This window comes from Entelurus aequoreus, linkage group LG14 (assembly GCF_033978785.1).
Source record: "Entelurus aequoreus isolate RoL-2023_Sb linkage group LG14, RoL_Eaeq_v1.1, whole genome shotgun sequence".
In the NCBI taxonomy this organism is placed as follows: domain Eukaryota; kingdom Metazoa; phylum Chordata; class Actinopteri; order Syngnathiformes; family Syngnathidae; genus Entelurus; species Entelurus aequoreus.
The window spans coordinates 26,148,317-26,171,013 of record NC_084744.1 but is presented as its reverse complement, the minus strand read 5'-3'; the positions used below and the strand labels follow the sequence as shown (position 1 = coordinate 26,171,013).

Sequence of the window (22,697 nt, the reverse complement as noted above, 5' to 3'; positions counted from 1 at the left end):
GTCAAACCAGTCTTGATGTCGCCTTCTGGTGTACCCTATAGACTCCACGGCCGCCTGGTGGAGGGCAGTGCGTAGGGTGCTCCAGGTAGGTCCAGTGTCCAGATCTGGTGGTACTTCAGGAATCTTGAACAGCTGATCTGCTACCTTTTTCCTGAGCTGGTTGACGGAGTGCGTGGACTTCAGTGCATCGCAGTTGAGCCTCTTGGAAGGTGGTGTTTTTCTCTGTTGAGGACGTATTTCTAAGTCAATCTTTGTTCTGATCAGGCGGTGGTCAGTCCAACAGTCAGCTCCACGCATGGCCCTAGTGATGCGCACCTCCTTCCTGTCCGCGTGGCGGGTGATGATGTAATCTAGGAGATGCCAGTGTTTAGAGCGAGGGTGTTGCCAGGATGTTTTGTACTTATTCTTCAGTTGGAACAAGGTGTTTGTGATGACCAGTTGATGCTCAGAACATAGAGTGAGAAGACGGAGACCATTGTTGTTGAGCTTACCAACACCATGCCGACCCATCACTTCCCTCCACAGTACACTGTCCGAGCCCACTCTTGCGTTAAAATCCCCTAGAATGATGAGCTTGTCAGTGAGTGGTGTTTTGCTGATGGCGGAGTGCAGGGAGGCATAGAACTCTTCCTTACATTGAGGGTCGGCAATCAGTGTTGGGGCATAGGCGCTGATGAGGGTGCAGTAACGGTTATTGGTGAGGGGAATCCTCCAGGTCATCAACCTTTCGCTAATGCCAACTGGAGATTCGGGAAGCTTCTGAAGTAGGGAGGTCCGCACAGCGAAGCCTACACCATGGAGACGGCGGGAGCCTTCCGGAAGCCCTTTCCAGAAAAAAGTGTATCCTTCTCCCACCTCGGCTATGGAGTCCTCCCCGTGGAAGCGGGTCTCGCTAAGGGCCGCAATGTCGATGTTATACCTCTTCAGTTCGTGCGCCACCAACGCTGTTCTTCTGCGGGGACGAGATGAATCATCACGCACATCCAAAAGCGTACGGACGTTCCAAGTCGCTAGTGTGAGTGTCAGTCGGGTTTTATTCTTGTGTTTTCGACCGCATGGGGGGATGACCCGGCAGCTGCGGTAGGCTGCCCGGGAGTGGAGGAACAGACCATTTTTAGGCCACATTTTCTAGGCCCTTCCCATCTCAGGGTGAGCAGGGTGGGGCTGCTCAGTCACGTGGGGAGCTGCCGAAGAGACGCGCTGTTCCGTCCCGTACCTCAGCGACCGTCTATCCCACGCCGCCTGCGTGCAGAGTTGGGCTAGATACTCCCAGTCACATCCTGACCTGTATCTGCCACCCTTCTCCATCGCCGCAGGACTTGGAGGGGAGGGGATGGGGTGGGAAAGGGGGTGGGGGTCTTTGGAGCAGGCCTGCGCAAGGAGTAGATTAGAGTGAAAGAAGTGGTGCGCAGTCACTACCCTCACTACCTTGGCTCCCCCCTACGTCTTCCAGTGGCATGAAGAGCTCATGACGACCTTCTGCAGAAAGGAGTTGCAGAAGACTGCCAGCACACCGGTCTGTTGATGGCTGCCTGATGCGGGTCTTCACAACAGATTTGTCGTTAGGGGTTTACTCCCATAGCCAAACACACACGGTGCACCCAGTAGGCAGTGAGGCACCCTTAACCTTCATCCGCCTTCACTGCCGGGGGCGACGCGTCATCCTCCGCCAGCTCCGCCGTTGAGGTTTTTGGATCGCGCTTCGTCTGAAACCTCCCCCTCGACCCTACCGCCATGGTTGAACCTACCAGGAGCCGAGGCTCCCGACGGCATCGCTCTTAGGTTCATTGGAACACACAAGGCTCTCCACCACGACAAGGTGGCGACCCGCGGATATATATATATATATATATATATATATATATATATATATATATATATATATATATATATATATATATATATTATATATATATATATATATATATATATATATATATATATATATATATATATATATATATACACACACACACACACACACACACACACAGCCCGGCCCCCAGCCAAATTGTTTTTAATTGTAATTTTGCAGAATTTACTCTAGCTGTAATAACTTTCCAGATGAAATATATAAAATATAGTAAATATATAGATTCTTGTTTTCACATCTTTCAAAGACCTGTCCAATTAAATATAGTAAATCATATCTTATCAAATCATAGAGGCCAGAAGGCGGGACATGCACACCGGAAGCCAGGGGGCGGGACTTTAGTTTTTTTGTATTATTTTTTTCGTATTAAATTTATATGACATCATCACTTTGACAGTTTGACAGCAAGTATATCCTTCATTCTCTTATGTTACTGGATATGTCAGCACCCAAATTAGGAGCCTTTGTTTGTTTACTTACTACTAAAAGACAAGTTGTCTAGTTTGTTCACTATTTTATTTAAGGACAAAATTGTTCTATGATTGCAACAAGAAACATGTGTTTAATGTACCCTAGGATTTTTTTTGTTAAAATAAAGCCAATAATGCCATTTTTTGTGCTCAGAGGGCCGCTTGTAACAGTGAGTAGTATGTGAATATTAATGTTTAAGGCTTTGCATCATCTTTGCCCATATTATTAAACAATTGCCTATGCCTATTATATTTTTTAATGTACACTTTAAAACAAAAATTGTCGATTTTGCAGGAATAACTGGCAGCTTACTGTACAATTTATGATGTTTTACAGCAGGCATGTCCAAAGTGCGGCCCGAGGGCCATATGTGGCCCCCAGCTAATTTGTTAACGGCCCCCGGCACATTCTGCAAATACTACATGTAAAACATGAAAAAGTGTAATAAAAGAGTAAACAGGTGAAATGTAACAAGAAAAAGTGGCAATGTTGACACTAATAACACAAAGCTGCCATGCGGACTGTTATTGACCTATTGAAGGTTATATAAATGATAAATGGGTTGTACTTGTATAGCGCTTTTCTACCTTCAAGGTACTCAAAGCGCTTTGACAGTATTTCCACATTTACCCATTCACACACTGATGGCGGGAGCTGCCATGCAAGGCGCTGACCAGCAGCCATCAGAGGCAAAGGGTGAAGTGTCTTGCCCAAGGACACAACGGACGTGACTATGAAGGTAGAAGGTGGGAATTGAACCCCAGTAACCAGCAACACTCCGATTGCTGGCACAGCCACTCTACCAACTTCGCCACGCCGTCCCTATTCCAGTTCCAATTACTTCACTGGAACAATTCCACTTTGAAATATTTTGGTGGGAAAATATTGCATATTTTGTGCGAAACAAAGTTTTCTTTCACAAAAAGGGCAACAAACAAACAAACAAAAAAAATGGAAAAGTTATAAAATCTTCTAATCAACAGATCTACAGACTTAAGCGTTAACAGTAAAAAAAATTAGAAATTTGGCTTATTTTCAACACTTATTCTTTTTATTTTTTTATTGTTATGAATTATTGACCTATTTAGGGTTCCAATTACTTCACATCAAATATTCCACTTTTAAATATTTTTTTGGGGAAAATATTGCATATTTTGTGCGAAACAAAGTTTTCTTTCGCAAAAAGGGCAACAAACAAACAAAAAAAATGAAAAAGTTATAAAATCTTATCATCAACAGATCTACAGACTTAAGTGTTAATAGTAAAAAAAAAAATAGAAATTTGGCTTATTTTCAACACTTATTCTTTTTATTTTTTTATTGTTATGAATTATTGACCTATTTAGGGTTCCAATTACTTCACATCAAATATTACACTTTTAAATATTTTTTTGGGGAAAATATTGCACATTTTGTGCGAAACAAAGTTTTCTTTCACAAAAAGGGCAACAAACAAACAAACAACAAAAAAAGAAAAAGTTATAAAATCTTATAATCAACAGATCTACAGACTTAAGCGTTAATAGTAAAATTAAAAAAAATAGAAATTTGGCTTATTTTCAACACTTATTCTTTTTATTTTTTTATTGTTATGAATTATTGACCTATTTAGGGTTCCAATTACTTCACATCAAATATTCCACTTTGAAATGTTTTGGGGGAAAATGTTGCATAGTTTGTGTGTTTGCCATATAAATAAGGGTTTTGACATAAAGGGCATAAACATAAAACATAAAAACAAAATTTAAAAAAAACGTTATAACGACAGACAGACCTGAAGTTGATCTCGAGATTCAAGCGTTAAATGAAAAAATAATAATTTATGACGTATTTCTAACATTTTTATGACTGAGACCCTTCCGGGTACCGGGGACCAAACTTGAGGAAAGCCATAAGGTTAAAAAAAAACAACCTATATATTGTATTGGTTTTAAAAAAAGGAAAAATATAAAAATGGTCCCCGCATGCTTTGATTTTTCAGTCTGTGGCCCTGAGTGGGAAAAGTTTGGACACCCCTGTTTTACAGCATATAAATGCTGATGGAAAAAAAAATGTTTAATGCCGTGAGTAAATCAGGCCAAAGACTGTGAATTTAGCTTTAAAGTGACGACAGCACAGCAATTACTTATATGACCCAATCAAAACAACCTAAACATGTCGCAAAAAAAAATGCAACCAGCACAAAAAGTCAACACACATGTTTCAGGGGATTTTATTGAAGTGACACTTCAATAAAATCCCCTGCGAAGCAGGCTTGTAGGGATGAAATAGCCTCTGTATTTTTTCCTCACCTAACGTATATTCCGCTTTACCCTGGTATTGAGCACTGTATAACGGACAAACCACAGAAACCTCGACCATATATACAAACACTATATTGCCAAAAGTATTTGGCCACCTGCCTTTACTCGCATATGAACTTGACGTGCATTCAAAATTCCTTTCACTGGAACTAAGGGGCCAAGCCCAACTCCTGAAAAACAACCCCACACCATAATTCCTCCTCCACCAAATTTCACACTCAGTCCGAAATGTAGCGTTCTCCTGGAAAACTCCAAACCCAGACTGGTCCATCAGATTGCCAGATGGAAAAGCGTGATTCATCAGTCCAAAGAAGGTGTCTCCACTGCTCTAGAGTCCAGTGGCGACGTGCTTTACACCACTGCGTCCCCAACCCCTGGGCCGCGCAAGATTTTTTTTTATTTTTTTAAATTAAATCAACATAAAAAACACAATATATACATTATATATCAATATAGATCAATACAGTCTGCAGGGATACAGTCCGTAAGCACACATGATTGTATTTCTTTATGAAAAAAATAAAAATAAAAATCCCCCCACACCCCTTGGTCCGTGGGACAAATTTTCAAGCATTGACCGGTCCCCAGCTACAAAAAGGTTGGGGACCACTGCTTTACACCACTGCATCCCACGCTTTGCATTGGACTTGGTGATGTATGGCTTAGATGCAGCTGGATACCCATTCCATGAAGCTCTCTGCGTACTGTACGTGGGCTAATTGGAAGGTCACATGAAGTTTGGAGCTCTGTAGCAACCGACTGTGCCGAAATTCTATGCACTATGCGCTTCAGCATCCACTGACCCCTCTCTGTCAGTTTACGTGGCCTACCACTTGGTGGCTGAGTTGCTGTTGTTCCCAAACTCTTCACTTTTCTGATAATAAAATTGTCTTTGGAATATTTAGGAGCAAGGAAATTTTCACGACTGGATTTGTTGCACAGGTGGCATCCTATGACAGTTCCACGCTGGAAATCGCTAAGAGCGGCCCATTCTTTTCCCAAATGTTTGTAGAAAATGTCTCCATGCCTAAGTGATTGATTTTATGCACCGGGCCAAGTGATTAGAACACCTGAATCTCATCATTTGGATGGGTGGCCAAATACTTTTTGCAATATAGTGTATGTATGTATATATGTATATATAAATATAGTGTATGTGTGTGTATGTATGTATATATGAGTGTATGTGTATATATATATACATACATACATACATATATATGCTAGGGATGTCCGATAATGGCTTTTTTGCCGATATCCGATATTCCGATATTGTCCAACTCTTAATTACCGATACCGATATCAACCGATACCAATATATACAGTCGTGGAATTAACACACTATTATGCCTAATTTGGACAACCAGGTATGGTGAAGATAAGGTCCTTTTTAAAAAAAGTTATTAAATAAAATAAGATAAATAAATTAAAAACATTTTCTTGGATAAAAAAGAAAGTAAAACAATATAGAAACAGTTACATAGAAACTAGTAATTAATAAAAATGAGTAAAATTAACTGTTAAAGGTTAGTACTATTAGTGGACCAGCAGCACGCACAATCATGTGTGCTTACGGACTCTATCCCTTGCAGACTGTATTGATATATATTGATATATAATGTAGGAACCAGAATATTAATAACAGAAAGAAACAACCCTTTTGTGTGAATGAGTCTAAATGGGGGAGGGAGTTTTTTTGGGTTGGTGCACTAATTGAAGTGTATCTTGTGTTTTTTATGTTGATTTAATAAAAAAACAAACAAAAAAAACGATACCGATAATAAAAAAACGATACCGATAATTTCCGATATTACATTTTAAAGCATTTATCGGACATCTCTAAGATATACATATACCTGTATATGCAAGCTGAAGTCTCCTGGAGAACTAAACAGTGTCAAAACCTACAATTTTACATTTAATTTATAATGACTCAAGCCCTCCACCCCTCACATTGTCATGACGTGGATTATTTCGCAAATTACTGCGAGGATTGTTTTCCCGGAATGCAATCGCACAGGACCAGACAAGGCTTGCAGGTAAATACATGATCTAATTTTTACTAACAAAGTACAAACAAAAGGCGCTCACAGCGGAGAAACAAAAATTGCCGCAGGTAACAAAAGCAACACTAATTCAGAACTATGGACATGAAACAAAAAAAAACACTTACTGTAACAAGAAACGAGCATGAAAAGAGCAGCATGAACTATGGCATGGACAGAGTAATCAGAGTAGCACATAGCAAGAACAGAATATCATCAGAGTAATGTCGCCAGGCCGACTACCTGGCAACTACAGGCTTAAATAGTCTCTTCATGATTAAAAACAGCTGCGTGAGTCCAACACATGAGACAGGGGAAACTAATAAGTTGACATGGTGACCAAACAAGGGAGCGTAAACAGGAACTAAAAGAGTCTTAAACAACCAGAAAATAACAAAACAAAACATGACCACAGAACATGAGTACCCATGTCATACTTCTGAGACCTCGGGTTCAACATTTTGTGCCATCTCATATGTGCTAGTATGACAATAAAGTTCCTTGAATCCTTGAACATAACCAACACGTTACACCCCTTCCTGTTGTGCAAGGTATATTTTCATAATCTGAAATAACTTCACATTGTGGACATACTAGTAGCACGCTTGTTGCTCAGTTTGATACGGCATGCCGATACTATTCAATTCTGTTAAAAAAAAAACTTAATTTGTCCCCTGGGGGCCATTAAAAGGCATAGCAGCTATACTAAATTTTTTTACCAAATATTATGGGCAGAAAATTGTCCGACCGCTATTATCGGACATCCCTACCCTAGAGTCTAACTTCGATTTTTGTAAGTAGTTTGTTCCGAAAACCCTTGGTAGAAATAAAGCGGATCCAATTAATCTGAACCAAAAAAAGTACATGCAGAAAACAATATGAAATTACAACACTGTATGGGACATCATTTAACGTGGTCCGTCACATCATTTACAGTGGCCCGTCACATCATTTAATGGGGTCCGCCATGCCATTTAGAGTGACCCACCACGTTGTTTGATGTGATCTTTCAATTCATTTAATGTGGCCTGCCTTGTCATTTAACGTGGTTTTTCACGTCATACTGTGATCCGCCTTGTCATACAATGTGGTCCGTCACGCCATTTATTGTGGCCCGCAATGTCAGTCAACGTGGTCTGTCACATCATTGAATGTGACCCGTTACGTCATTTATTGTATGTCTTGTATGATGTCCTTCAAGTGGCCCGTTACGTCATTTAAAGTGATCCGGACGAGGACAGCCATAGTTTAAATTCAGATAGCAGTCTTCGCCCCCTCAGGCCGCCCTCCCCATAACTTTTCTACCACACACTATACTTGGACTGCGACATGCAAGTGAGTGAGGTACCTGCTGAATGAGAAGTTAAGCAAGGCACAGCTCCTTAAGTCTTGCTCGTAAACCTGAAATCTTGCCTTTTAAGGTCCAGGCGATTGAAGCAGCTCCTAAAAGGGGCAGTTATGACTTTGTAGTCATTGTGAAACTGTGGTGACTTCCCACTTTTGCCTGCCAAGGCTGAAGGAATATGAAATAGCAAGCGTTTGTCACCATAGTAAAAGTGCTCTTCTTCCGTCCTCAGATGAAGATTAATGACTCAGGGTGTGAGTGATTCTGCCGATCAAACCTTCGCCCCTTTTCCTCCCGCTGCTTCACACCCAACAGACAGATTTCGAGCATGTTTTGGAGTTACTGCCGGCTCCGCAAGAGCCAGTGCGTCCGTCTGATACTCATCTGCCAGGTTCTATCGCTGATCATGGTGTGTTGGGACAAAAGCGTCTTCAACCACCTCAAGTCCTATTCATGCCGCTTCCTGGTCGACTGCTTCAGGGACGTCAACAAGAGCCTCACCATCACCCGGGAACAGGCCCGGAGCTTCAGCAACTTCCGCAGCCTGCTGGACCACCCGGACAAATGCGCCGGTAAGGATGTCCTCCTCCTGGTCTTTGTCAAAACCTCTCCTGGGAACCGTGCCAGGCGTGACGCCATCAGGTCCACTTGGGGCAGCGAGACCTACATCCAGCGCACGCTGGGAGTGACTGTGAAGGTGGTGTTCGCCTTAGGAGCCCCTGCCATGGATGAAATCTTGCCTTTTAACGCTGACGCTGTTCAAAGGCAGCTCGTCCAAGAGAACAGCCGCCATGCCGATTTGATCCAGCAGGACTTCACGGACTCCTTCCACAATCTGACCCTTAAGCTGATCATGCAGTTCCACTGGATGCACCGCTGCTGCGCTCACGCTCGCTTCCTAATGATCACCGACGACGACGTCTTCATCCACATGCCAAACCTAGTGGGGTACCTGCGGGACAAGAGCACGCTGGGCGCCACTGGCTTTTGGGTGGGCCGGGTGCACTGGGGGGCTCCGCCCATCCGTAGTAAGAACAGTAAGTACTACGTGTCTTTGGAGATGTACCAATGGCGGTCTTACCCCGACTACACAGCAGGAGGGGGCTACGTGATATCCGGCGACGTGGCCGGCAAGATCTACCAGGCCACGCTGACGCTGAACGCCTCGCTCTACATAGACGACGTGTTCATGGGCATCTGCGCCATGGCTGTGGGTGTGTCGCCACAGGCCCACATGTACTTCTCAGGGGAGGGCAAGGCTCCCCGCCACCTGTGCATCTACGACCGGATGATGACCTCCCACGGCCACACGGAGGATCTCCACGACCTGTGGAAGGCGGCCACACACCCCCACGTGAAAGAGAAGGCATCTGGGATCTTAGGCAGACTGTACTGCACAGCCACTAAGATCTCTCTGCTCTGTAACCCCCTCGCTTTCAACGGCTATCCCTGCACGGCCGCGTTTTACTGAGTCAACTTGCTGTCCGTCAAGTCAAACATGCCTCCTGATGTGACACTTTCAACACCAGACTCATGACAAAAAATGTGTGAGAAACACACAACAAGAGGATAGAGAAGAAGGAGCTTATTGACTACAGCGTTAGACTACGATGGTGAACTTGCGCAAAGCTCTTCGGGTGAATTTCTACCATATCGAGTTATCCGCTGACAAATGGGGAAAAAATGTCACAAATCGGGTAAAATACAACCTCCGCCAAAAACATTCACGCCATGTAGGGGTGTAACGATTGATCTGTGTATCAATAGATCGATTTCTATTCCTAAATTTCGAGTATATCGATCTGTGCTCGGCAAGTATAACTTCTAGAAGATAGGTATCAATTCGTTTAAAAAAAGAATCGATCAATTTAGTCAATACTAGAAAAAGGAAAACATTGGATTTAAAGGCCTACTGAAAGCAACTACTACCGACCACGCAGTCTGATAGTTTATATATCAATGATGAAATCTTAACATTGCAACACATGCCAATACGGCCGGGTTAGATTAGTAAAGTGCAATTTTAAATTTCCCGCGAAATATTCTGCTGAAATGTCTCGCTATGATGACGTTTGCGCGTGCCGTCACGGATAGTAGCGGACATTTTGGGACACCATTGTGGCCAGCCATTAAGTCGTCTGTTTTCATCGCAAAATTCCACAGTATTCTGGACATCTGTGTTGGTGAATCTTTTGCAATTTGTTTAATGAACAATGGAGACAGCAAAGAAGAAAGCTGTAGGTGGGAAGCGGTGTATTAGCGGCCGGCTGCAGCAACACAAACACATAGCCGGTGTTTCATTGTTTACATTCCCGAAAGATGACAGTCAAGCTTTACCATTGGCCTGTGGAGCACTGGGACAACAGAGACTCTTACCAGGAGGACTTTGAGTTGGATATGCGGTACCGTGAGTACGCAGCTGCGGCTTCCAAACATTTGATCGCTTGCCCGTACGTGCGTGCCGCTATGTGCATGTCACGTACGTAACTTTGGAGACTTTGGGGAAATATATGTGCTGTATGAACTTTGCGGAGGTGAACGGTACTTTGGGCTGTGGGATTGAGTGTGTTGTGCAGGTGTTTGATTTGTATTGGCAGGTTATATGGACGGAAGGGGGGAGGTGTTTGTTATGCCGGATTAATTTGTGGCATATTAAATATAAACCTGGTTGTGTTGTGGCTAATAGAGTATATATATGTCTTGTGTTTATTTACTGTTGTAGTCCTTCCCAGCTGAATATCAGGTCCCACCCGCCTCTCACAGCATCTTCCCTATCTGAATCGCTTCCACTGCCTTCTAGTCCTTCACTCTCACTTTCCTCATCCACGAATCTTTCATCCTCGCTCAAATTAATGGGGAAATCGTCACTTTCTCGGTCCGAATCGCTCTCGCTGTTGGTGGCCATGATTGTAAACAATGTGCAGATGTGAGGAGCTCCACAACCTGTGATGTCACGCTACTTCCGGTACAGGGAAGGCTTTTTTATCAGCGACCAAAAGTTGCCAACTTTATCGTCGATGTTCTCTACTAAATCCTTTCAGCAAAAATATGGCAATGTCGCGAAATGATCAAGTATGACACATAAAATGGATCTGCTATCCCCGTTTAAATAAGAAAATCGCATTTCAGTAGGCCTTTAAGAACGGCGGAGTAAGTCTGTTTCGCCCATCTCAAAAGAAAACTGACGAAAAACTACGGTGACTGAGAAAAGCCACAACAAACGCAAACGCCACAAGACAATGTCATTAATTACAACACACTTTTGAATACAGCTACAACAACTACGATTGAGACAACACAATCATTTAAAGGCCGCAACACAACTTTTAGCCACAAAAGATACAACTGACAAAACGAAAGTGACAGCGGAGCAAGTTACAGCAGCGCACTGACTTCACCTGCAGTGTCCAACATCCATACTCGCCAACCCTCCCGGTTTTACCGGGAGACTCCCGGAATTCAGCGCCTCTCCCGATAACCTCCCGGAAGAAATGTTCTCCCGATAAACTCCCGGAATTCAGCCGGAGCTGGAGGCCACGCCCCCTCCAGCTCCATGCGGACCTGAGTGGGGACAGTCTGTTTTCACGTCCGCTTTCCCACGATATAAACAGCGTGCCTTCCCAATCACGTTATAACTGTAGAATGATCGAGGGCGAGTTCTTGGTTTCTTATGTGGGTTTATTGTTAGGCAGTTTCATTAACGTCCTCCCAGCGCGGTAACAACACACAACTACACCAGTCACGTTTCCGTCTACCGTAAAGCTGTTCGTCTGCCGTAAACAGCAATGTTGTGACACTCTTAACAGGACAATACTGCCATCTACTGGATAGCCTGCGGCACACTGAAATTCAAGTATTTATTTTATTTATATGTATAATAAAATAAATATATATAGCCAGAATTCACTGAGAGTCAAGTATTTCATACATATATATATATATATGAAATATATATGAAATACTCGAGTTGGTGAATTCTAGCTGTAACTATACTCCTCCCCTCTTAACTACGCCCCCTCCCCCAACCACACCCCCGACCACGCCCAACCCCACCCCCCACCTCCCGGAATCGGAGGTCTCAAGGTTGGCAAGTATGCCAATATCCACTATTTATTTCACAGTCCCACTGCTTGATTTTTTACTAGAATGTTACTGAATTTCAATTAAATTTTGAATTTAAACTCACTGAATCGTTTTGGATCGAATTGTTCTAAAAATAAAAAAAAGATTGTTCCTAAATCGTATCGGCAACCACGAATATCAAATCAAATCGAATCTTTCTGACGAATCGTTACACCCCTACCACCGTGTTTGATTTCTATTTTTCAGGACTTAGGCGGATCCCAAATACACAAAAAGAGGTACCAATAAAAAAGAAAAGTGAGTTTTGCACAATAGGCCCCTTTTATTCTTGTATAGCAGCAATGTCAAACTTATCGGGCCCTATCGCAACCATGGCTGCACCCAAGTGCAACAGTGGTGCAACAGTGAATCCATCCATTCATCCTTCTTCTACAGCTTGTCCATCTCAGGGTCGTGGGGGGCTGCAGCCTATCACAGCCACACTCGGGCAGAAGGCAGGGTACACCCTGGACAAGTCACCACCTCATCGCAGGGCCAACACAAACAGGAATGAATATACATGTATTATAGTCTGTTACACAATTTGCATAGACAACTGTTTTTGATTATTAAATGTAAAATTAAAAAATGTGAAAATATCAATCTGTTGGTGGTGAATCCCAAGATGCAGAGATGGCAGGCGTAGCGCAAGAAAACATGACTTTTATATGACAACAGGAGACAGGAAACAGGATACCAGGGAACCAATCATCGAGCCCTGACTGGAGGGCGAGGCAGACATAAATAGCAGCCAGCTGATTGACAACAGGTGTGGCCAGGCTGCCAATAAGCAGCAGGTGAGGGGAAACAGCGCTCAGGGAGACAAGCAGGAAATGGAACCAAAATAAGAGCACTGACAGGAAATAGACACCTACCAAGGAAACACAACCCGACGTGAATGTGACAGATTGGGAGGAGGCTTGTAGGCGTCTGATGGCCATCCGTTCAGCAGGAAAGCAGGAGGCCGTGGATGCGACGAGCATGGCGGGCGTGACGTGGGACGGCCCGCCAAAGACGAAGATGACGGCGCCGTGGGACGGCCCGCCGGAGACAAGGATGATGACGACGCCGTGGGACGGCCCGCCGGAGAAAAGGATAATGACGAACGACCCTGTGGGACGGCCAGCCGGAGACCGGCATCCAGAGACGAAGAAGATGGTGACGCCGTGGGACGGGCCACCAGAGACAATGATGGTGTTTCCAGAGCAGGCGGCTGGGCTGTCGGCGTGTCCACGCTGGCGTCTGCGATGTCCTCACTTGAAGAGGTGAGCGCTGTGCTTCCGCACAGCTGACCTTAGCCCCCCCCCCCCAAAGGGACGGATTCCAGATGTCCTAAATAAATAAATGATGAATGGATTATACTTGTATAGCGCTTTTCTACCTTCAAGGTACTCAAAGCGCTTTGACAGTATTTCCACATTCACCCATTCACACACACATTCACACACTGATGGCGGGAGCTGCCATGCAAGGCGCTAACCAGCAGCCATCAGGAGCAAGGGTGAAGTGTCTTGCCCAAGGACACAACGGACGTGACTAGAATGGTAGAAGGTGGGGATTAAACCCCAGTAACCAGCAACCCTCCGATTGCTGGCACGGCCACTCTACCAACTTCGCCACGCCCTTCTGCGGGGAGGGACCTGGGGGGTCTCGGGTCCTGTCGACTCTGGCCGCCCCCCTGGACAGGGACTATATATAATAGCCCTTTTACACAATTTGCATAGGCAACTGTTTTTGATTATTAAATGTCAAATTAAAAAAATTGAAAGTGCCATAATCCGTTGGTGGTGAACCCCAAGAGCAGAGATGGCAGGCGTAGCGCAGGAAAATATGACTTTAATAGGATAACAGGAGACAGGAGACAGGAAACAGGATACCAGGAAACCAATCATCGAGCCCTGACTGGAGGGTGAGGCAGGCATAAATAGCAGCCAGCTGATTGGCAGCCTGGCTACTTTAATAGGATAACAAGAGACAGGAAACAGTATACCAGGAAACCAATCATCGAGCCCTGACTGGAGGGTGAGGCAGGCATAAATAGCAGCCAGCTGATTGACAACAGGTGTGGCCAGGCTGCCAATCAGCAACAAGTGAGGGGAAACAGCGCTCAAGGGAGACAAGCAGGAAATGGAACTAAAATAAGAGCGCTGACAGGAAATAGACACCAACCAAGGAAACACAACCCGACGTGAATGTGACAGATCGTCACAGAAAGATTGATGGAAAACCTTCTTTGAAACCAAGTCAAGTCATCAATTTAAGTGGACCCCGACTTAAACAAGTTGAAAAACTTATTCGGGTGTTACCATTTAGTGGTCAATTGTATGGAATATGTACTTCACTGTGCAACCTACTAATAAAAGTCTCAATCAATCAATCAATCAAGGTCACAAGCAGATATTTAAGCATTTATTTTTGATAACTGAAAACGCTTGGAACTTGGTGTTGAATGATCCATCCATCCATCCATCTTCTTCCGATGAATCATGATCAGATATTGAAATATATGGATGGATGGATGGATGGATGGAACGTTTGCAATTGCATGAAGTACATGTTTCCGTCAAGATTGAAAAAACAAACACATTTATTTATATAGCGCTTAATCACAAGTGCCTCAAAGGGCTTCACATACCACAACCCACATCCGGGCAAAGAAAAAAGTCCAAACTGGGAAAAAGCAGAAACCTTGGGAAGGGGCTGCAGATGTGGCAACCCGAGTGGGTACAGTAATTGAATTGTAATATTCCTAGATAATTAGATGTTCCAGTTTATCGGGAAGCCAGCAGAGGGATCTTCTTCCGTGTAGACAAGCTGACAACATCGAAACATCACCAACTGTGCACAGGGGGGAGGGGGAGAAAATAAATATTCAGTCGAAGCCTGGGTCCCTGGAGAGGGGGTCCAGACAGAGGCCAAGGGGAAAAAAACTCATAGCCATAGCACACATAAGCATGTGTGTAAGGGGGAACATCAAACATCAAAGAACACAAAGGACATTAAACATTAAAAAAGCAGAGCTGATGGAACCAGCCATTTCTACATACAGCTACAAAAAAAAAAGGAAAATAGAAATTATAATTATAATTTTTTTTATAAACACTGGTGGCCTCTGCGGTGTTCCACGCCATCATCTGCTGGGGTGGAGGGAGCAGACCCAACAAAGCAACCAAGAGAGCCAACTCCACCCTATTATTGTAGATATCTAAAAAAAATATTAGTATTGGTATAAATTGAAAGAATCAACATAAGATGAACAGCTGAGCATGCACATTACACATGGGTACAAGACTGGTTTGTCATTAACCACTGTTTTATTTTTATTTTTTTTAAAGTTGAATAGTTGGCACGGTTAATAATATGAGGTGGTAGTGTGTTCCGTGCATGTGTGCCTCTAATTGAGATAACCTTTTGACTAAATGTAGTCCTACGTCATTAAATGTGTTTACAATCACCCCTGGTTAGCGCTCTAGTATTGACTCGATTGCAGGTTTTTTCTTTATAAAAATGTGGTGGTGGAGGGGCAAGCTCATTCAAAACCCTAAAAACAAAAACATGCATCCAAAAATGGCTGATAGTTTTCCAAATGTAGAATACTATACTTGCTAAGAATATTACAATAATGATAGTGCAGAGACTTTGAGACTCGAAAGCAATGGTTCTAAACCTGGGTTCGATCGAACCCTAGGGGTTCGGTGAGTCGGGCTCAGGGGTTCGGCAGAGGTCAAGACACACCCGACTCATCGTGTAAATAAAAACTTCTCCCTATCGGCGTATTACGGATACGGCAACAGCAGAAGTCTCACTGATTTGCAGGTGTGTAATTTGTTGTGAGTTTATGCACTGTGTTGGTTTTGTTCGTTGAACAAGGTGATGTTCATGCACGGTTCATTTTGTGCACCAGTAAAAAAACATGGTAACCTTTAGTATGGGGAACATATTCACCATTAATTAGTTGCTTATTAACATGAAAATTAGTAACATATTGGCTTTTAACTAGTCATTATTAAGTACTTATTAATGTCTTATTCGGCATGGCCTTGTTATAACCCTAACCCTCTAACCCTAACCCGAACCAAATAACTCTAAATTAGAATAAGTCTTTGTTACTTAGAATATGTTCCCCATACTAAAGTGTTACCAAAAACATATAACTTTGTCTTGAATTTGAAAAAAAACCATTTTATTTTTCACTAAAGAAGGGTTCGGTGAATGCGCATATGAAACTGCTGGGATTCGGTACCTCCAACAAGGTTAAGAACCACTGCTCTAAAGAGAGACTTAATGGGTCTTAAGGTTCCCTGTGTTGCATGAGACCAAGTTGTATAACTGCAGTTTATATGTGTCAAAATCATGGCATTAATATATACTTTTGCTGATTCCAAAGTCAAAAAAGGTCTAATATGATTAAAGGCCTACTGAAAGCCACTACTACCGACCACGCAGTCTGATAGTTTATATATCAATGATGAAATCTTAACATTGCAACACATGCCAATACGGCCGGGTTAACTTATAAAGTGCAATTTTAAATTTCCTGCTAAACTTCCGGTTGAAAAACTCCTTTGGAAATGACTTATGCGCGTGACGTCACAAAATCCACGGAAGTGGTTGGACCCCATCGGACCCGATACAAAAACCTCTTGTTTTCTTCGACAAAATTCCACAGTATTCTGGACATCTGTGTTGGTGAATCTTTTGCAATTTGTTTAATGAACAATGGAGGCTGCAAAGAAGAAAGTTGTAGGTGGGATCGATCGGTGTCTTAGCGGCTAAGTACAATACTTACAGCAACACAACAAGGACTACTTACTTAGCAGACGCCTAGCCGATGCTAGCCGCCAAACCCACGGATGAAGTCCTTCGTCGCGCCGTCGATCGCTGGAATGCAGGTGAGCACGGCTGTTGATGGGAAGATGAGGGCTGGCTGGTGTAGGTGGAGCGCTAATGTTTTTATCATAGTTCTGTGAGGTCCGGTTGCTAAGTTGCTAAATTAGCCTTAGCATCGTTAGCAACAGCATTGTTAAGCCTTACCAGGCTGAGAATTTTTAACCGTGTAGTTACATGTACATGGTTTAATAGTATTGTTGATCTTCTGTCTATCCTTCCAGTCAGGGATTTATTTATTTTGTTTCTATCTGCATTTGAGACATATGCTATCACGTTAGCTCATGCTACAGAGGTTCGTCGATGATGGGTGTCCTTCGTCGCGCCGTCGATCGCTGGAACGCAGGTGAGCACGGCTGTTGATGTAACCGTGTAGTTACATGTCCATGGTTTAATAGTATTGTTGATCTTCTGTCTATCCTTCCAGTCAGGGGTTTATTTATTTTGTTTCTATCTGCATTTGAGAACGATTCTATCACGTTAGCTCAGTAGCTAAGTGTGTCACCGATGTATTGTCGTGGAGATAAAAGTCACTTTAAATGTCCATTTCGCGTGTTCGACTCTCATTTTCAAGAGGATATAGTATCCGAGGTGGTTTAAAATACAAATCCGTGATCCACAATAGAAAAAGGAGAGTGTGGAATCCAATGAGCCAGCTTGTACCTAAGTTACGGTCAGAGCGAAAAAAGATACGTCCATCACTGCCTCTCTAGTCCTTCACTCTCACGTTCCTCATCCACGAATCTTTCATCCTCGCTCAAGTTAATGGGGTAATCGTCACTTTGTCGCTCCGAATCTCTCTCGCTCCATTGTAAACAAAGGAAAATTGTGAGGAATATTACCTCCTGTGACGTCACGCTACTTCCGGTACAGGCAAGGCTTTTTTTACCAGCAAGCAAAAGTTGCGAACTTTATCGTCAATTTTCTCTACTAAATCCTTTCAGCAAAAATATGGCAATATTGCGAAATGATCAAGTATGACACATAGAATGGATCTGCTATCCCCGTTTAAATAAAAAAAAATTCATTTCAGTAGGCCTTTAAAATTTGATTAAGTTGAATTTGATACTTAAATTTTCTTTTACATGATACTTAAAAGTTAGGTTTGAATCAAAGACCACACCAAGATACTTAAAATAGAATCAGAATCAGAATAGTTTTATTGCCATTGTTTGAGAACGGGTTCACAAACTAGGAATTTTTCTATAACACAGAATAGGTAATATAATTAGCTGTAACTGAGCTATCAGATCTTGTTATTCTTCATATGCCTGATGGCCGAGGGGAAAAAAGTGTTCAGGGAGGTGTGGGTCTGGATGGACCGTAGTCTCCTGCCTGAGGGGAGAGGGGAGAATAGTTTGTGTCCAGGGTGAGAAAAGTCAGCTGTGATCCGACCCACACGCCTACTGGTCCTGGAGGAGAAGAGGTCCTGGAGGGATGGGAGCTTGCAGCCAATATCAATCAATCAATGTTTATTTATATAGCCCTAAATCACAAGTGTCTCAAAGGGCTGCACAAGCCACAACGACATCCTCGGTACAGAGCCCACATACTGGCAAGGAAAAACTCACCCCAGTGGGACGTCGATGTGAATGACTATGAGAAACCTTGGAGAGGAACGCATATGTGGGTAACCCCCCCCCCTCTAGGGGAGACCGAAAGCAATTGATGTCGAGTGGGTCTGACATAATATTGTGAAAGTCCAGTCCACAGTGGATCCAACACATCAGCGAAAGTCCAGTCCATAGTGGGGCCAGCAGGAAACCGTCCCCGAGTGGAGACGGGTCAGCAGCGCAGAGATGTCCCCAACCGATGCGCAGGCTAGCGGTCCACCCCGGGTCCCGACTCTGGACAGCCAGCACTTCATCCATGGCCACTGTGCAACTCCCCCTCCACAAGGGAGAGGGGAGCAGAGGAGAAAAGAAAAACGGCAGATCAACTGGTCTAAAAAGGGGGTTTATTTAAAGGCAAGAGTACACAAATGAGTTTTGAGATGGGACTTAATTGCTTCTACTGAGGTAGCATCTCTAACTGTTACCGGGAGGGCATTCCAGAGTACTGGAGCCCGAATAGAAAACGCTCTATAGCCCGCAGACTTTTTTTGGGCTCTGGGAATCACTAATAAGCCGGAGTTCTTTGAACGCAGATTTCTTGCCGGGACATATGGTACAATACAATCGGCAAGATAGGCAATAACCTTCTCAGCAGCACGTACGATGCACTGCAGTCTATGCTTGTCCCGGACTGTGGCGCCCCTACATAGTCCATTACATCTAAACATTCATTCATGACTAAAACAGATGGTTGTGGGTCTCTAGATACCTGCCGTGAAAAAAACATAGTTTTCTTTTGTAATAAGAACTATAAACAGGAATTTTGGAGCCAATGCGACACTGGTACCATGGCCCCAGAAAGTATTGCAGCAGCTTCTTGTTTAGTTTTAGCGTGAGTATACAACACCGTATCATCTGCATACATCTGAATCTTGACAGTTGACCACACATTGGGTAGGCCATTGACATAGAGACGCCTCCAGCAGAGGATTGTTGATGACTTGAAGTATGCTGATAGCAACCCAACCTAACCCCCCCCCCCCCCCCGCCCCAAACCCCTCCGCATCCCACCCCCGGATTGTAAATAATGTAAATAATTCAATGTATATACTCTGATGAATAACTTGTGTGATGACTGTATTATGCTGATAGTATATATTTGTACCATGAATTGATTAACGTGGACCCCGACTTAAACAAGTTGAAAAACTTATTCTGGTGTTACCATTTAGGGGTCAATTGTACGGAATATGTACTGTACTGCGCAATCTACTAATAAAAGTTTCAATCAATTTCAATCAATCAAAGCAAGTCAGATAAGAGGACTGAATTTCCCATGTTTACAGCTTGTTGACTATCTGCAAGACATAATTTCATCCAGCAGAGGGCACTACTGGAGAAGTTGAAGTTAGTTCATTTAGATTAAAAAGAAGCAATCCATGATGTATTGTATCAAAACCATGTTTTGAATCCAAAAAGACAATACCTACATAACCACCCTGATCTAAAAGGCTTTTTACATTCTCAAGAAACTAACAGGTAGCTGTTTCTGAGAGTGATACTTACGAAAACCAAATTACATTGGATGAAGTGTGGATGAACCGCTTAGGCCAGGGGTCGGCAACCCATCCATCCATCCATTTTCTACCGCTTGTCCCTTTTGGGGTCGCGGGGGGTGCTTGAGCCTATCTCAGCTACAATCGGGCGGAAGGCGGGGTACACCCTGGACAAGTCGCCCCTCATCACAGGGCCAACACAGATAGACAACATTCACACTCACATTCACACACCAGGGCCCATTTAGTGTTGCCAATCAACCTATCCCCAGGTGCATGTTTTTGGCTTTGGGAGGAAGCCGGTGTACCCGGAGGGAACCCACGCAGTCACGGGGAGAACATGCAAACTCCACACAGAAAGATCTCGAGCCCGGGATTGAACCCAGGACTACTCAGGACCTTCGTATTGTGAGGCACATGCACTAACCCCTGTGCCACCGTGCTGCAACCCAACATTTTGAAAGAGCCATATTGGACCAAAAATACAAAAAATCTGTCTGGAGCCGCAAAAAGTTAAAAGCCTTATGTAAGTGTTATAATGAAGGCAACACATTAAGCTGTGTCTCAGAGGGTGAGATAACTCCTGGAAATTACTGACTTAATACTGCCAAAGGTATAAATGTGTGTGCCCAAGTTAAAGGAAAGAACATGCTGTCTTCTTCTAATGGATTTATTACAATCTTTGCAAGCTGGGTAACGTTTTCTGTGGTCTGGAACAACATGGTAACATTTGCTGTGGTCTGGAACAACATGGCACACAATCAGAAATGCAGCCAATGTGTCATGAGACATGCAAATGTAAATGAAATACACAGAGGACATAAGTAAAGGAAATGAAATGAACTCAAATATACCTACAAACGAGGCATAATGATGCAATACGTACACACGGCTAGCCTAAATAGCATGTTAGCATGGATGATTAGCACTCCACGCAAGTCAATGACAACAAAGCTCACCTTTGTGCATTCACGCATAGCATACAATGTTTGGTGGAAAAAATGAGACAAAGAAAGAGTGGCATAAAACACATATTTCTGGGGCAGCAGCGGAGAAAGTAAGCCAACTACAGTGACTTCAAGGACCGCCCAAATTAGTAGGACAAAACAGCGCTGGCCAAAAACTGTCATCAGTGAAGCATAAACACAAACATATTAAACATTGGGCTTTCTAACAATTAGGAAGGTTTGTGTCATGTTGTCTCCTACAGAAAAATTATTAAAAAATAATGAAATAATGAAATAAAAATAAAAAAACATTTTTTTTAAATTTTTTTTTTCATAAAGAAATACAATCATGTGTGCTTACGGACTGTATCCCTGCAGACTGTATTGATCTATATTGATGTATAATGTATATATTGTGTTTTTTATGTTGATTTAATAAAAAAATAAAAATAAATAAAAAAAAATAAAAAAAATTGTTTTTATTTCTTGTGCGGCCCAGTACCAATCGGCCCGGTGGTTGGGGACCACTGCTCTAAAGGATTCTGTGACCAAATACAAACACATGCTAATTCACAATCACATAAGAAAATTCTACATGGTATAATTAAACTCAGGATTTTTTTAACCTTCAGAAATTGTTATATTTTGTATTTTAAATATTGGCATCGTATCATCCAACTGCTTATATATGATGTCTGGCACTTTGAGTGGGCTGTCAGTTCTTTAGTAAAAAAATCTATTACAACTATCAGTAATGATATCCACATTTCCAGTTAGTGTACCTTTTACTTGGAGATGTAGGTCTCTTAAATGTGTGTGTTTACTTTGCCCTAGTACGGGGGTCGAACACGTACTTTAGCGCCGCCCTAAGGGCTCCCTGGAGCTTTTTCAAAAATGTATGAAAATGGAAAAAGATGAGGAAAAAAATTTTTTTTTTGTTTTAATAGGATTTTATGTAGGAGGAAAAACATGACACAAACCTTCCTAATTGTCAGAAATACCACTGTTTGTATTAAACATGCTTCACTGATGAGAGTATTTGGCGCACGCCATTTTGTCCTAATGTCGGAAGTCCTTGAATGCACCGCGGTTTGTTTACATGTGCAACTTTCCTTGATGCTGCCCCAGAAATACGTGCTTTATGCCACTCCTTCTTTGTCTCCATTTGTCCACCAAACATTTTATGCTGTGCATGAATCCACAAAAGTGAGCTTTGTTGATGTTATTGACTTGTGTGGAGTGCTAATCGGACATATGTTGTCACTGCATGACTGCAAGCTAATCGATGCTAACATGCTATTTATGCTAACTGTATGTACATAATGCATTATTATGTCTTGTATTTTAGGTATATTTGAGGTCATTTTATTTGTAGTTCCTGTTTCCTTCAACTTTAACACACACATCTTTACCTTTGGCCATTCTAAGCCAGTCATTTAGAGGAGATGTCACACCCTCTGAAAAGTCTCCGTTTTAGTAATGTTTTCCAATATTGTAAAAATGTGTAGAATAAGTATTACATTTCAACATTTCGGTCAACGAAGATCAGCCTGCGACACATAGTCCTTTTGATAGTAGGCTAATGTAACTAATTT

General features: G+C 42.8%; 2 protein-coding genes across 3 annotated transcripts in view; both read left to right on the top strand.

Annotated features, from left to right (window-relative positions):
• The window catches only part of LOC133664674 (lactosylceramide 1,3-N-acetyl-beta-D-glucosaminyltransferase A-like), a 30,270-nt gene extending 15,748 nt beyond the window's left edge, over positions 1 to 14,522 (top strand). For both annotated transcript variants that reach the window (XM_062069505.1, XM_062069504.1), the window contains exon 2: positions 8,270 to 14,522. In XM_062069505.1, the coding sequence (XP_061925489.1) occupies positions 8,366 to 9,508 (1,143 nt within the window). In that variant the 5' untranslated portion in view covers positions 8,270 to 8,365 and the 3' untranslated portion in view covers positions 9,509 to 14,522. The remainder of the gene's footprint in view (positions 1 to 8,269) is intronic.
• The window catches only part of LOC133664678 (lactosylceramide 1,3-N-acetyl-beta-D-glucosaminyltransferase A-like), a 55,584-nt gene that overhangs the window by 15,767 nt on the left and 17,120 nt on the right, over positions 1 to 22,697 (top strand). The window lies entirely within an intron of this gene.